The 13,611-nt window shown below is 47.7% G+C and overlaps 1 protein-coding gene across 1 annotated transcript; it reads left to right on the top strand.

Moving 5' to 3' along the window:
• Positions 1–4,172: 4,172 nt before the first annotated feature.
• On the top strand, positions 4,173–5,036 carry LOC135171649 (uncharacterized). The gene is made up of 2 exons (XM_064138274.1): positions 4,173–4,263; positions 4,393–5,036. The coding sequence occupies exons 1-2, from the start codon at positions 4,173–4,175 to the stop codon at positions 5,034–5,036; spliced, it is 735 nt and encodes a 244-aa protein (XP_063994344.1).
• The last annotated feature ends 8,575 nt before the right edge of the window (positions 5,037–13,611 follow it).

Below are 13,611 nucleotides of genomic sequence, written 5' to 3'. Positions count from 1 at the left end.
GATAAGATCTTGTGTATATGGAAATATGCCATTTCCCTGGGCGACGGGAAGCGGAGAGAGTTCTTGCCGTCTCCCTTGGGCGAGGGGAGGCGGAGAGGGAATCGCCCAAAAAAATGGTGCCGGACGGCACAGACTTTAGGAATAATTACAGTTCGATTTTGGACTCCGAAACTCACGGTAGGATTTTTGATAGACAGGAAAAATAGAGTCGGTTAGACTATCGAAAGGTGCGTGTCGTAGTGAGAGTGAACGGTGCTGATCGAGTGCAGGGCGATTAGCTAGGAAGGTAATCGCGATGCGTGAGTGATACCCATAAGGAATCATCACGAGAATATTTTTTTTTATCCTCTGAAGTAATTTAGAGAGATTTAGGGAATTACGATGCCTCCCCATTGGTGGAGGAGATTTCCGGGAGATCCGTTTCGTTATAAGGATTTGATAATTAGTTAATTCGAAGTAGGGATTTGCTCTGAGTGATTCAGAGAGAAAACAATTCAAAGGGTTAATTACGTTGAAAATTAAAAATTTCGAGCCTCGTCTTTGCGTTATCTCTCTCGGCGGACTCGTATGTGTTTAAAAGAGATTGTGATGTATCACTTATGGTTATTTAAGATTCCTTACAAGATAATAGTTTTTTTTTTGTTTCTGGTCATGATGATCTCTTAAAATAATGTATTAGAATTAATTGAAATATTATCAAAAGCAATAATTAAATTTATTCATTCAAAGTTTTAGGGCTTTTGTTATTTTCTTTTGCGGATGAAAGTCCGACAAACCACCTCCATCCGGACTACGCCCTCTCTCCACAACCTACCCCCTGAGCAGCGCGGGTATTCAAGGTCTTCCCATGGATTCGTAGGCAAAGTCATACGTTTTTCGTACCGTAAATTTTGGTTTATGTTAAGAATTAATTTATTGAGATTCCGGTTTGTCGTCCCCGGTAAAAAGGACGGCTGGCGCCCAACAAATGTTGCTTGCGAATCCAGGGGAAAGGGCAGTTAACGGGTTTTTCTCAACCCCGAGGAAAAATCTCGTTACAAGGTATAATGTAAATACTCAACCAGAAAATTTTTTTTACGCTTTATTGTTATTGTTCAAACCATGGAAAGATACCGATGACTTGAAGAAAGGTTTCGAATCATTCACAGATGTATTTGAACAGCAAAAAGACGTAGTTCTTAAAGCTTGTGAATACCATCATCATCTGGATGATTATCAACGAGGTTTGGATTTCATTTCTGAAAAAGTCAAGGAAGAATTAAACAAAGAAAATGATGAAGCTGATAGCCAGTTGCCCATTGCTCAGATGGGGTGTGAACTCAAAGAGGGGAAAGCTGCTATGCAAGAATTTCAAGATATTGCTAATCGAGTAGCGAAAAACACAGATTTGCCTACCATGATATCACAAATGAACGTAGACCAGCATAGAATATTTGAATAAGTAACACAAACTCTTTCGTCAAAAAATGAAACACTACGTTTATATGTAAGTGGTGAAGGTGGAACGGGTAAAAGTTTCCTTATAGATGTCAGTCGTACCTGGATTAATCAAGAAATGAATGGCAAGACCGCAGTTACCGCGCCCACAGGTATCGCAGCTTTTCATATCAATGGTTTGACTATTCATAGGTACTTTCAACTTCCAATAGAGCATGGTGATACACCTAAATACAAACAGTTGTCAGATAACGTTCTGAAACTCATGCGTGAAGAAATGCGTGATGTTGAGTTGATTATCATTGATGAAATATCAATGGTGTCTAATATCACATTTATGTATATTAACCAACGATTGATGGAAATCTTTAGCACATTTGACGAAACCGATGGATGGTTTGGCAAAAAACATATACTTGTGTTTGGTGATTTATTACAACTTCCACCAGTTTTACAAGATCCGACGTATATACAGCTATCATCAAAAGAAATTGAAAAGAGATTAGGATCAATGATAAGTGTGAATCTCTGGTTGGATTTATTCAGTTATGACGAACTGACTATTAACATGCGTCAGAAAAAAGACCGTGTTTATGGAGAATTACTTTCCCGCCTGAGAGTTGGTGATATATCTGGAGAAGATAGCAAATTATTACAGTCACGTAAACACAATATTCAATCATCAAATCTTGCAGAACGCCTACGTTTTTTAGCAGAATACATCAAATCATTACCCGTTGATACAGTATGTTTGTTTGCTACATGCAAGCAGTGTGATTGTTTGAATACTATAATGCTGCAAGAACTTGGGTCAGATGAAATAATATTGACTGCTGAAGATTCAGTTGATTGTCGCAATGCGTTTGCGTAATAAGGCTGTGAAGATTCTCGAGAAAGCTGAACAAGATGATCGTTCATCTGCAGGACTAGCGAAATGCATAACTCTTAAAATAGGCGCAAAAGGTATGATTAGACGAAACATTGATGTCACCATCGGTTTAGTCAATGGGACTATTGCGGTTGTACAATCAATTTCAAAATCAATAATGAAAGGAAAAGAATATCCAAAAGCAGTAACCGTAAAATTAGATTCGGGACAAACCCATGACATAGAAAGGATGGAGGTCAAATTTGAAATTATGGATGGTGTATACATAACAAGAAAGCAATTTCCAATTAGCCTGACTTATGGTATTACAATACACAAAAGTCAAGGTTTAAGGTTACATAATGCTGTTATGAATATTGGCAACACTGTATTCTCCGCTGGACAAAGCTATGTTGCTTTATCCAGGGTCACAACACTGGAAGGTGTTCATTTAATAAATTTTGATCCATTCTCCATTAAAGCTTCGTGTATAGCAATACAAGAGTATAATAGACTAAGGAAAGAATATAGACCTGACTTACCACAAATATCGGTATCTGTTAAATACTTTCCGAAAGTGTGGCATTTTCAATGGGTATTTGAAACAGGAGTAATCGGTGATATAAAAATAGAAAACAAGAAAATCACTATCAAATCGTCAGTTATCGGTTTAAGCAATGCCAATGGAGCTTCCAGTTTTGCCAATACAGTAATTCAATGCATCTTCCATTCTTCTGTGATGCGCTGCGGACTTTCACGAATAAAGAACTGTGGATTTTTAGGAATGCGAACATTTTTACAACAGTACAATAGTGGTTTACAAGTTCTGGATGCAACAAAGTTGATACAATCAATTGGCAATCAATTCTGCTGTGATACCGAGCAAAACCCTGTATTGTTTCTCGAAACGGTTATTAAGAAAATAGATGAGATGCAAAAACCGACTCAAATAGAATTCACTCATCTAGATCATTGTAAGTCATGCAACTATATAAAAACTTCGAATGAAGTTAGTTTCTTCATTACACTCTCGCTGAGCGATTTGGAAAATACTGTTGATTTGAACGATTTAGTGAAACTAACTTTCGACAAATGGAAAGACACCATTCAATTTTGTGATCATTGCGCCGATTATGTCAACTTTACTCGAAAGACGAGAATAAATTCAACATCTGCCGTACTTATTATACAATTGAAGATACAGGGTGCCCGAGATAAAATTGTACACCCAAATAACTATTGAATACGGGTAGTAATCGAAAAATCTTTCAAATAGAAGTTGTAGGGCTCCAAGTGGGCAAAATAATGAGATATGTTTTGAGCATTTAAGTCTTCATGTTTTTATGCTACAAGCATAAGTTCATTTTTTTCATATGGGATCAAAAATTTTCTTGTAACAAAAGTTGTTGTACTCGATGAGATGAATCTAATGATGTCACACATAATGTGTTTTTTATGCTTTCTGAGCTCAAAAATACTAAAAATGGAACTTGACAACGATATTCCAAATTCAGACACGATAAACAGAAAGTGGCCTTTAATAAGAACCAGTAAACACCAAAGTGTAAATACCAGAGCTATCTGGTGTACCTTAGTGTTTATTGTTTCTTCGTTAGTACGAATCGGGTCATTATTGAGTTCAGATTATTTTTGAGTGATTTCGCGTAGCATGGTTTATTCCGCAAATGAAGTTGTGGATATTCTACTGGTTTTGGGAGATTGCCGAGGTGCATATCGCGCGGCCGCTTGATTGTATCGACAACGGTACCGAAACCGATTACGTCATCCCGCAGCTTCATGCATTCGGATCATCGAGAGAAATTGTCGAAGAGGAAGAGTTCTGCTACGACGACAACGACAACAACGGATGAATCCTGACAATCCTCGTACGCTTACCGTTTTGGCCATGGTTCACATGAACCGTCACATCTCTTTAAGAGAGATGGAGAGAGATTCAGGTATTCCACGAAGCACAGCTCACGATATTTTGAAATCGAACCGTTACCATTCATATCATATCAGATTGACACAAGCACTGTCTGCACAAGATAGACAGAATCGTGTTGCTTTTTGACACTGGGCCATAGGGATCTTGAACGAAAGTCCCGAGTTTTTCCAAAATGTCCTTTTCAGTGATGAAGCGACGTTTAAAAGTACTGGCGCGTTAAACCGTCATAATGCCCATTATTGGTCTATGGAAAATCCTCACTGGACTCAGCACGTTGACCACCAGCATCAGTGGAATGTAAATGTGTGGTGTGGCATTGATGATGGGCAAGTGATTGGGCCGTATTTTTTCAACCAAACAGTCACCGGTCAACGCTATTTACAGTTTTTACAAGATGACCTCCCAGTTTTATTGGAACATGTACACTTTGACAGAAGACTAAGAATGTGGTTCCAACAAGACGGTGCGCCACCGCATTTTGCCCTTTGTGTAAGGAATTATCTCAATGTTCTGTTTCCTCGTCGTTGGATCGGCAGAGGTGGTGCTGTTATTTGGCCTCCGCGATCACCTGATCTAACTCCACTTGATTTTTCTTTATGGCGCTACATTAAAGATGTAGTCTACAAAAATCGACCAACGACTGCAGAAGACATGAAAACACGTATCAGAGGCGCTATTGCCAACATTCCTCAACAAGCGCTTCGAAATGTTGTGCAGAGTTTCCGACGTCGACTTGAGTTGTGTCTTGAAGTGAATGGTGGGAACATTGAGCACTTGTTGTAACGTCTTTCTAGTAGAACAATCCGTTGGCGCCTTTTTCTTTCTCCTTGATTTTTCTGTTTATCGTGTCTGAATTTGGAATATCGTTGACAAGTTCCATTTTTAGTATTTTGGAGCTCAGAAAGCATAAAAAACACATTATGTGTAACATCATTAGATTCATCTCATCGAGTACAACAACTTTTGTTACAAGAAAATTTTTGATCCCATATGAAAAAAATTAACTTATGCTTGTAGCATAAGAACATGAAGACTTAAATGCTCAAAACATATCTCATTATTTTTCCCACTTGGAGCCCTACAACTTCTATTCGAAAGATTTTTCGACTACCCACATTCAATAGTTATTGGGGTGTACAATTTTATCTCGGACACCCTGTATTTAATGTAAATAAGAAAAATATTAAGCAGAAAATGCAGAATTGGAAACTGAAGGCAGTGCCGATAACTTGTGGTTCTGTTCCGAGTAATCAATATTATGTTAATAGTGCTATACTGCATTGTGCTACTCATTGCGATCACTATGCTTGCTTATTAAGAGATACCAAAAATGATTGGATATCCATTGATGATGCAGTTATTTCAAAAGTTCGATGGCCGCGGAACGCAAAAGATGTATATATATTATTTTTGGAAAAAAAGAATGAAAATTCGAAAAAATATTAATTTGGGTAAAACTGCAGGAACGTAATTTTTTTCTTCACGAGAATGCCATGTGTAATAGATGTGGTAAATTTAACATATATGATTTTGAGTTGCGGAATGTGGTGAACCTATCTTAGGGATATACACAAAATTCTAGTTGGCGAAAGTCGGGTCCAGTCCTCAAGTCCCTAAGAAATACATATGTTGAAGCCAGCGATGAAAGTTGGTGTATTTGTCTAAAATTTGACTCAGACCCTTCACGACGGGTTGATACGTGAGTACCTCTGGGGGAAACTAATCTGAGAAGACATGACTCTCCCTAAAATTTTTTTATGCGATTCAACCATTTAAAGACTATTATAGATGATTTTATTCCGATGTAATTCCAAATAAAATATAGAGAACTAAAAAATTGAGGAGAAATTCTATTAATGGATAATTGTTTTATTTAAACATATTATTTTGCAAGTGATTGTTATGCTTTGCAAAAATGAGTGAAATCCTATAAAAAAATCACAAAAAAACTTTTGTGAAAAAATTTCGCCAAGTTGACGTTTTATTGGCTGATCCTATTTTACAAAAAAAATATGGTTACTTTTGTTTACAAAAAAAACTTGAAATAAAAAATACGCCAAGCACATCGTTCACAATTCATATTGGTTAGAGGAACCTGATATCTCAAGTGAATGAATCCAGGAACATTTATGAATAGCAAATCGCCATTCTAAACGCTAAATAACAAAACGTCCTCTGCAAATTGTCGGCTCAAGTCTGATCAATGAGTCTGAAACACATAAATGATACATGCGCTCATATGTCCATGTGTGAGCAGACTTTAATAGATCTGTGATTGCTAAACTGCCCATCTTGAAAAAACTAGCGCCACCAACGGTAACTAGCGTCGCCAATTGCCAATTCGATTTTCAGAAAAAAGTCCACTTGGCGCGCCCGGCATTGTATGTATACTTCAGAAAATAAAAATTGTATGTAAGTGAGTAGTTAATAGATAGATGGGTGTCGAACTTCATTTCTAGAAAGCAATAAACAAATTTCGGAGAAAATATTGTACAATCTCCGAAATTAAGTCAATCGTTGGTGATATCGTTACTGGAAAAACATTCGATTGTAGATTATCCCGATTCAACGGTCGATCGGGGAATCGGCGAGTCAAAATGTCGGTCATTTTGCGTTCCTGACATCAAATTACGCTTATAAACACAGCTTTCATGTTGATTGACGAGTATCCGACTGTCCCTAACGAAATCCCGCAGGGGGTGTAATGGCGGGTAAAACCGCCCTTACACACGGGGTGTGACGACCCCGCGGTCCCTGAGTCGAACTTGGTGTAAGGATTGGGATCCCCCTTTTGGGGGGTCTCAATAATTATACCTAGGGGGGTTGCGGGTGCAGGGTGAAACCCTGAACCCAGGGGGGGTTTCGGTGGGGGGGGGGTCGCAAGGGAGGGCGAAATCGGCTGGTGGAGGGGTGGTTCCACGTGGTGGAGGGGTGGGTCCACGTGGTGGAGGGCGAAATCGACGGGTGGAAGGGCGCGAGACCTACTTGCTGGGGGGTTCGGAGGGGGAGGGTCACGGATTTGGTCACGGTGGGCGGGCAGGACATAGGGAGACGCGAGGGAGGGCGAAATCGGCTGGTGGAGGGGTGGTTCCACGTGGTGGAGGGCGGAATCGGTTGGTGGACGGGTAATTCCACGCATGGGTGGGCGTTCGGGGGGACTGGCTGCTTCGCAGTGCGAAGGGCATGGACGCTGCGGTTCTCGCAAGTAGTTCCAGCCACGCGTTAGTAGTCGGAACCTCCCGCAACGGTGGAGGCCGGCGAAAACGCGACGCCACACGTGGGGGTTGGGTCAGGGGGAGTGGGTGGGTATCCCTCGGAAAAGGGATGGTTCGCGGGGGGTGCGGGGGAGGGGGGACTGGCTGCTTCGCAGTGCGAAGGGCATGGACATTGCGGTTCGCGCAACTTGTTCCAGCCACGCGTTAGTAGTTGGAACCTCCCGCAACGGTGGAGGCCGGCGAAAACGCGACGCCACACGCGGGGTTGGGTCTCAGGGGGAGTGGGTGGGTATCCCTGGGGAAAGGGACGGTTCGCGGGGTGGGTCGTCGGGTAGGATGGGTGGGTTCCCCCTTTCTGTGGGTCTGCTCCCTCTCTGCTCCTCTTTCGAGGGGAGTCGAGGCGGAGCACTCCTTCAGCGCCTCCACCGGGCCCCGATCCGAGCTCCCCAGCTCGGCGGGAACCGGAAGGCCCCCTCCCAGGGACGGTGCTCAGCGTCCCGAGCTACCCAGCTCGGTGCCGCGGGGAACCGCCCCATCTAATCCCTAATCCTCTTATTCATTCTTTTTCGTTTACTTTTCAGCTTTTCAGCTTCTGCCTTTTGGCACGGCCGGCGACCGTCTCGTCAAGCTTCAACCATGGCAGAGCATTATATGAAATCTATTCCGGAGTCTAAGCTGCCCCCAATCGGATCTCCGGGGGGGCACAATAATGCGTCCGTCGTGCGGCGAAGTCTGCGCATCGCTTCCCAGCATGCCAGAGGAACATCTACAGCGGCTACATCGAGGGACCCAAGGAGGGTGGTGCCCTCAAGGGTTCGTAGTCGCCCGCCGTGCGCCGGGGTACTGCCCTCCCGACGAGGGAAAGGTTCCAGCCTTCGTGCTGTCCACGAGGACGTCGAGGACGTCGCAGACAACCAGGGATTGACTGCGCAGCCGAGCCAGCCAACGCCTGGATCTTCAAGAACTTCGACCGGTGAGTCCACTCAATTATTAGGTAGGGTTCGCGAGTGCCACGTTAGTTTAAGTAGGATCGATAGGATCGATAGTCATCGCGTCGCGACCGGAGGCTCACCGGTACCCCCCGTTCCAATAGGTCATCCTCCCCGGACCCCTGCGATCGAGGGACCGGGCGCGCAACGCGACGTTAGAATACTGCAATTGAACATGTCCCGCTCAATTGCAGTAACCGGGGAGGTCTTCCAGTTAATTCGCAAAGAGCGTCTGGACATATTGTTGCTCCAAGAGCCGTATGCCATTCGTGAGGCGAACATCTGGGCCATCCGCGGCCTAGGAGTCGGAATGCGTATTGCCGCGAGCTCAACGGAGCGACCGTGAGCGGCCGTCGTTGCGTGCAACTCCATCGTGGAGATTGCTTACGTGTCCCAATTAAGTAATGCACATTGCGTTTGTGCTGAAGCCCGCGTCCCCGGTGGATCCTTCTTCGTCGTCTCCAGTTATTTTCAATACTCGGACGACATAGAAATACACCTGAGGCAGCTTGAAAAGGTTCTCAGCTGTCTCAGGGGTCGCCGCGTTCTGGTGGCGGCCGATTCGAACGCCCAACACTCCCTTTGGAGCCCCAGGACCACTGACCGTGGTGTCCTCCTGGGTGAGCTCATAGAGTCTTTCGGTCTCCGCGTCGCGAATGATGCTAGACAGGGCCCAACCTTCAGGAGTGCCGCAGGTACGTCGTTCATCGACGTCACACTGGCCACCCCTGGCATGTATAAATTCATACGTGCATGGAGGTTGGAGGACGAGTGGTCCACCGGTGACCACACGTCGGTTTTCTTTCGTTTAGCAATCCGCAGTTCCTCACAGCGCGTCAATAACTCGGGAGTCGGCGAGGGCTCTACCATGCGGTTCAACGTTCGTCGGGCCGACTGGGAAAAGTTCGAGGCGACCCTCGATGAGGAGGCCCGTGAGAAACTCGTGGACCATCCGCTGGATTCTACAGCGGATGTTGAGAGAATGGCAGAAGTACTGGGTGACGTACTCACCCAAGCCTGCCAAGATTCGATGCCGCGCCGCAGACATTACCGTCGCGCGAATCCGTGGTGGACCGAGGAGCTGACCAGCAAACGCAAACTGGTCAGTCGTCTCCGAAACGGCTACCGAAGGGAGACTAACCCTGACGCGCGAAAAATTAAACAGAGTAGGTATCGTGTAGTCCTGCGATCGCATACCAGGCTACTTAGGACAACTAAAGAAAATAGCTGGCGCGGTTACATAACGACCGAAAGTAATGCGAATCCCTGGGGCTTCCATTATAAATACGCGGCTGATAAATTACGTGTAGGCACGGTACTCAGCACACTTAGAACCGCGAATGGCACGACACTTACAATGCGTGAGACTACTGAGGTACTGTTGGACACACACGTACCTGACGATGACCCCAACGAAGACACACCCGAACAGACTGACATCCGTGAACGCGCGAGGAACATAACGGTCCAGACAGAGGACGCACGAGACTTGACGGACGACCAACTTAAGGGTCTCGTAAAGACCCTTAAGAACGACAAAGCCCCAGAATGCGATCTAGTTGAAGTTAGGGTCCTAAAAGTCGCGGTCATGAGGATGCCTCACATCTTCACGCGACTCTTCAACGCCTGCCTTAAGCACGGCGTTTTCCCCACCGTTTGGAAAGTCGGCACACTTCGTGCTCTCCTCAAAGGAGTTCACAAGGATTTGTCCGACCCCAAATCCTACCGTCCCATTTGCCTCTTGTCGGTTGTCGGGAAATTTTTCGAAAAGGTCCTGCACGGGATCCTTATGGCGAAAGTCCTTACTGAGGACAAAATATCAGGACGTCAATATGGCTTTCTGCCTGGACGCTCCACGGAAGACGCGATAGTAGAGTTGCGTGAATTAGTCGAACGCGGTAACGACAAGAGGTACGTCATTGGACTCCTTTTCGATATTTCAGGAGCCTTTGACAACGTGTGGTGGCCCCTAGTCCTCCAGTCTTTGGCGGATCGAGACTGTCCGAAGAATGTCTTTGAAGTGCTCCGGAGCTACTTTGACAATCGGACCGTCAAGATCGCCTGGAGCGACCAAGAGGTTTCCAAGCCGGCCACCCGGGGCTGTCCACAAGGATCAGTCCTGGGCCCCGCTTGCTGGAATCTCATGTTCGATGCCCTCCTCAAGAGCATCGAGCAGAATTTTGGTGATATCGAAGTAACCTACGCGGACGACCTTATCGCGGTCGTATCGGCCGACTCGCGTAAGGAAATGTAGAGGATAGGCCGAGCCGTCGCCGAACACATCGCGTCGTGGTGCGCGTCAGCGAAGCTCGAACTGTCGAGGAGCAAGACAGAGGCAATTGTCCTGTCATGCAACTCGCAGAAGAGAACGCCGCTGGTGCGGTACAGGTGGGATCGGGCGCGAAGGACACGCCGACGCGTGAAACCGGTGTTGGATATCCGCCCACCCGAGATTAGGCTCGACGGGGAGAAAATTAAATTCAAGGAGAGCGTGACGTACCTCGGGGTACATTTTAATAGAAACATGCGGGTCCGGACCCATACAAAATATATACAGGAAAAGGCTAGAGTCCTTTTCACTCGGCTATCGGCCCTAATGCACAAGCATTGGGGGCTCCGATACCGATCGGTTAAAGTCGTTTTTCAGGGCGTTTTTCAGGCTGTCGCGTCGTATGCAGCCCACGGGTGGGTGGACCGTTGCACACCGTACGACTGGAAGAAACTCCGTACCGCGCAGAGGAGCGCGCTGCTGACGGTGACTGGCGCGTATAGGACGGCTTCACACGAAGCACTCTGCGCAGCGGCGGGGGTGCTTCCTGTGGACCTATTATTGAGGGAAAGAGCAGCGCGCTACCAAGCCAAGAAAGGCATTGCGGTCAGAATAGGCGATGTAGAAATAGACCCCGCGAATCCGCGCGTTGATGACAACGGCCGCCCGATCGAGGCCGTCGAGGATATAAAGGCAGAGATCCGGAATCTCTGGAGGGATAGGTTTGAGCGGGCTTCAACCGGGAGGAACACCTTCGCGTTCTTCCCCGATACTGCGGCGCGCCTGGACGCTAAGTGGGTCGAGTGCGACCACTGGGTTTCGCAGGTCCTGACAGGGCATGGGCAATTCCGGTCTTATCTTCATGACCGGTGCCTTGCCCAGTCACGCAACTGCGAGTGCGACCAGGCTGAAGACACAGTCCAGCACTTCATCATGGACTGTCCGATATATGCACCACAGCGAGAGTGCATCGCGGGAATAATCGGGAATCGCCCATGGCCCCAGGCGGCACAAGCGCTAGTGTCGTCCAGGGAGTCATTCGCCGTGTTCGCGGATTTTTGCAAGGAATGCATGTGGCTAAAATGCGTGGAAGAGTACGCGGAAATTAGAAATCGCGGCGACGATGAGTGAATGAATGAATGGGAGCAACCAGCTCTCGTTGTCGGAGACGAGAGTCGAGGGATAGGAACCCGGTAACCTTCTCCGGGTAACCCTGTCCCGGTTGGAGATATGAATGAGTATTAGAGTCACCTCTTCTCTTTTCTTCCTCTTCTTCTATTCTATTTTTTTTAACCCCAAATACCCTTACCCACTTTTCACATTCTGGGTGTCAGGCTGACACCAAGGACCACCGCCCCGAGGTTCCCCGCGGGAGCCATGCCTGCGTCAGTCACTTGTGACCTGGCGCCGTCATGGTTGCAAAGTGTCCTTCGGCCTTCTGAACCGGCCGACAGTATGGATTTTTCCAATCCCCCCCTTGGCAGTGGGTAATGGCCTAAGTGTTAATTATCATGTAAGTAGAGTAGATTAATAGGCCATGCGAGGTTTCCGAAAACCATAACCTGGCAAGGTTGTTTTCATACTACCGCATTGAGTGTCCCTAACGAAATCCCGCAGGGGGTGTAATGGCGGGTAAAACCGCCCTTACACACGGGGTGTGACGACCCCGCGGTCCCTGAGTCGAACTTGGTGTAAGGATTGGGATCCCACTTTTGGGGGGTCTCAATAATTATACCTAGGGGGGTTGCGGGTGCAGGGTGAAACCCTGTGCCCAGGGGGGGTTTCGGTGGGGGGGGGTCGCGAATTGGGTCGCGAGGGAGGGCGAAATCGGCTGGTGGAGGGGTGGTTCCACGTGGTGGAGGTGTGAGTCCACGTGGTGGAGGGCGAAATCGACGGGCGGAGGGGCGCGAGACCTCCTTACTGGGGGGTTCGGAGGGGGAGGGTCGCGGATTTGGTCACGGTGGGTCGGCCGGACTTCGGGAGACGCGCGGGAGGGCGAAATCGGCTGGTGGAGGGGTGGTTCCACGGGGTGGAGGGCGGAATCGGTTGATGGACGGGTAATTCCACGCGCGGGTGGGGGTTCGGGGGGACAGGCTGCTTCGCAGGGCGAAGGGCATGGACATTGCGGTTCTCGCAAGTGGTTCCAGCCACGCGTTAGTAGTCGGAACCTCCCGCAACGGTGGAGGCCGGCGAAAACGCGACGCCACACGTGGGGGGTGGGCCAGGGGAAGTGGGTGGGTATCCCTCGGAAAAGGGACGGTTCGCGGGGTGGTGCGGGGGAGGGGGGACTGGCTGCTTCGCAGTGCGAAGGGCATGGACATTGCGGTTCTCGCAACTTGTTCCAGCCACGCATTAGTAGTCGGAACCTCCCGCAACGGTGGAGGCCGGCGAAAACGCGACGCCACACGTGGGGGTTGGGTCAGGGGGAGTGGGTGGGTATCCCTCGGGAAAGGGATGGTTCGCGGGGTGGGTCGTCGGGTGGGATGGGTGGGTTCCCTCTTTCTGTGGGTCTGCTCCCTCTCTGCTCCTCTTTCGAGGGGAGTCGAGGCGGAGCACTCCTTCAGCGCCTCCACCGGGCCCCGATCCGAGCTCCCCAGCTCGGCGGGAACCGGCAGGCCCCCTCCCAGGGACGGCGCCCAGCGTCTCGAGCTACCCAGCTCGGGCCGCGGGGAATCGTCCCACCTAATCCTAATCTTCTTATTCATTCTTTTCTTTTACTTTTCAGCCTTTCAGCTCATGCCTTTTGGCACGGCCGGCGACCGTCTCGTCAACTTCAACCATGGCAGAGCATTATTGCAAGAAATTTCCGGAGTCTAAGCTGCCCCCAATCGGATCTCCGGGGGGGCACGATAATGCGTCCGTCGTGCGGCGAAGTCTGCGCATCG

Source organism: Diachasmimorpha longicaudata, unplaced genomic scaffold (genome assembly GCF_034640455.1).
Source record: "Diachasmimorpha longicaudata isolate KC_UGA_2023 unplaced genomic scaffold, iyDiaLong2 ctg00000070.1, whole genome shotgun sequence".
Lineage (NCBI taxonomy): Eukaryota > Metazoa > Arthropoda > Insecta > Hymenoptera > Braconidae > Diachasmimorpha > Diachasmimorpha longicaudata.
The sequence above is the reverse complement of the archived record's forward strand: the minus strand, read 5'-3'. Positions and strand labels throughout refer to the sequence as shown.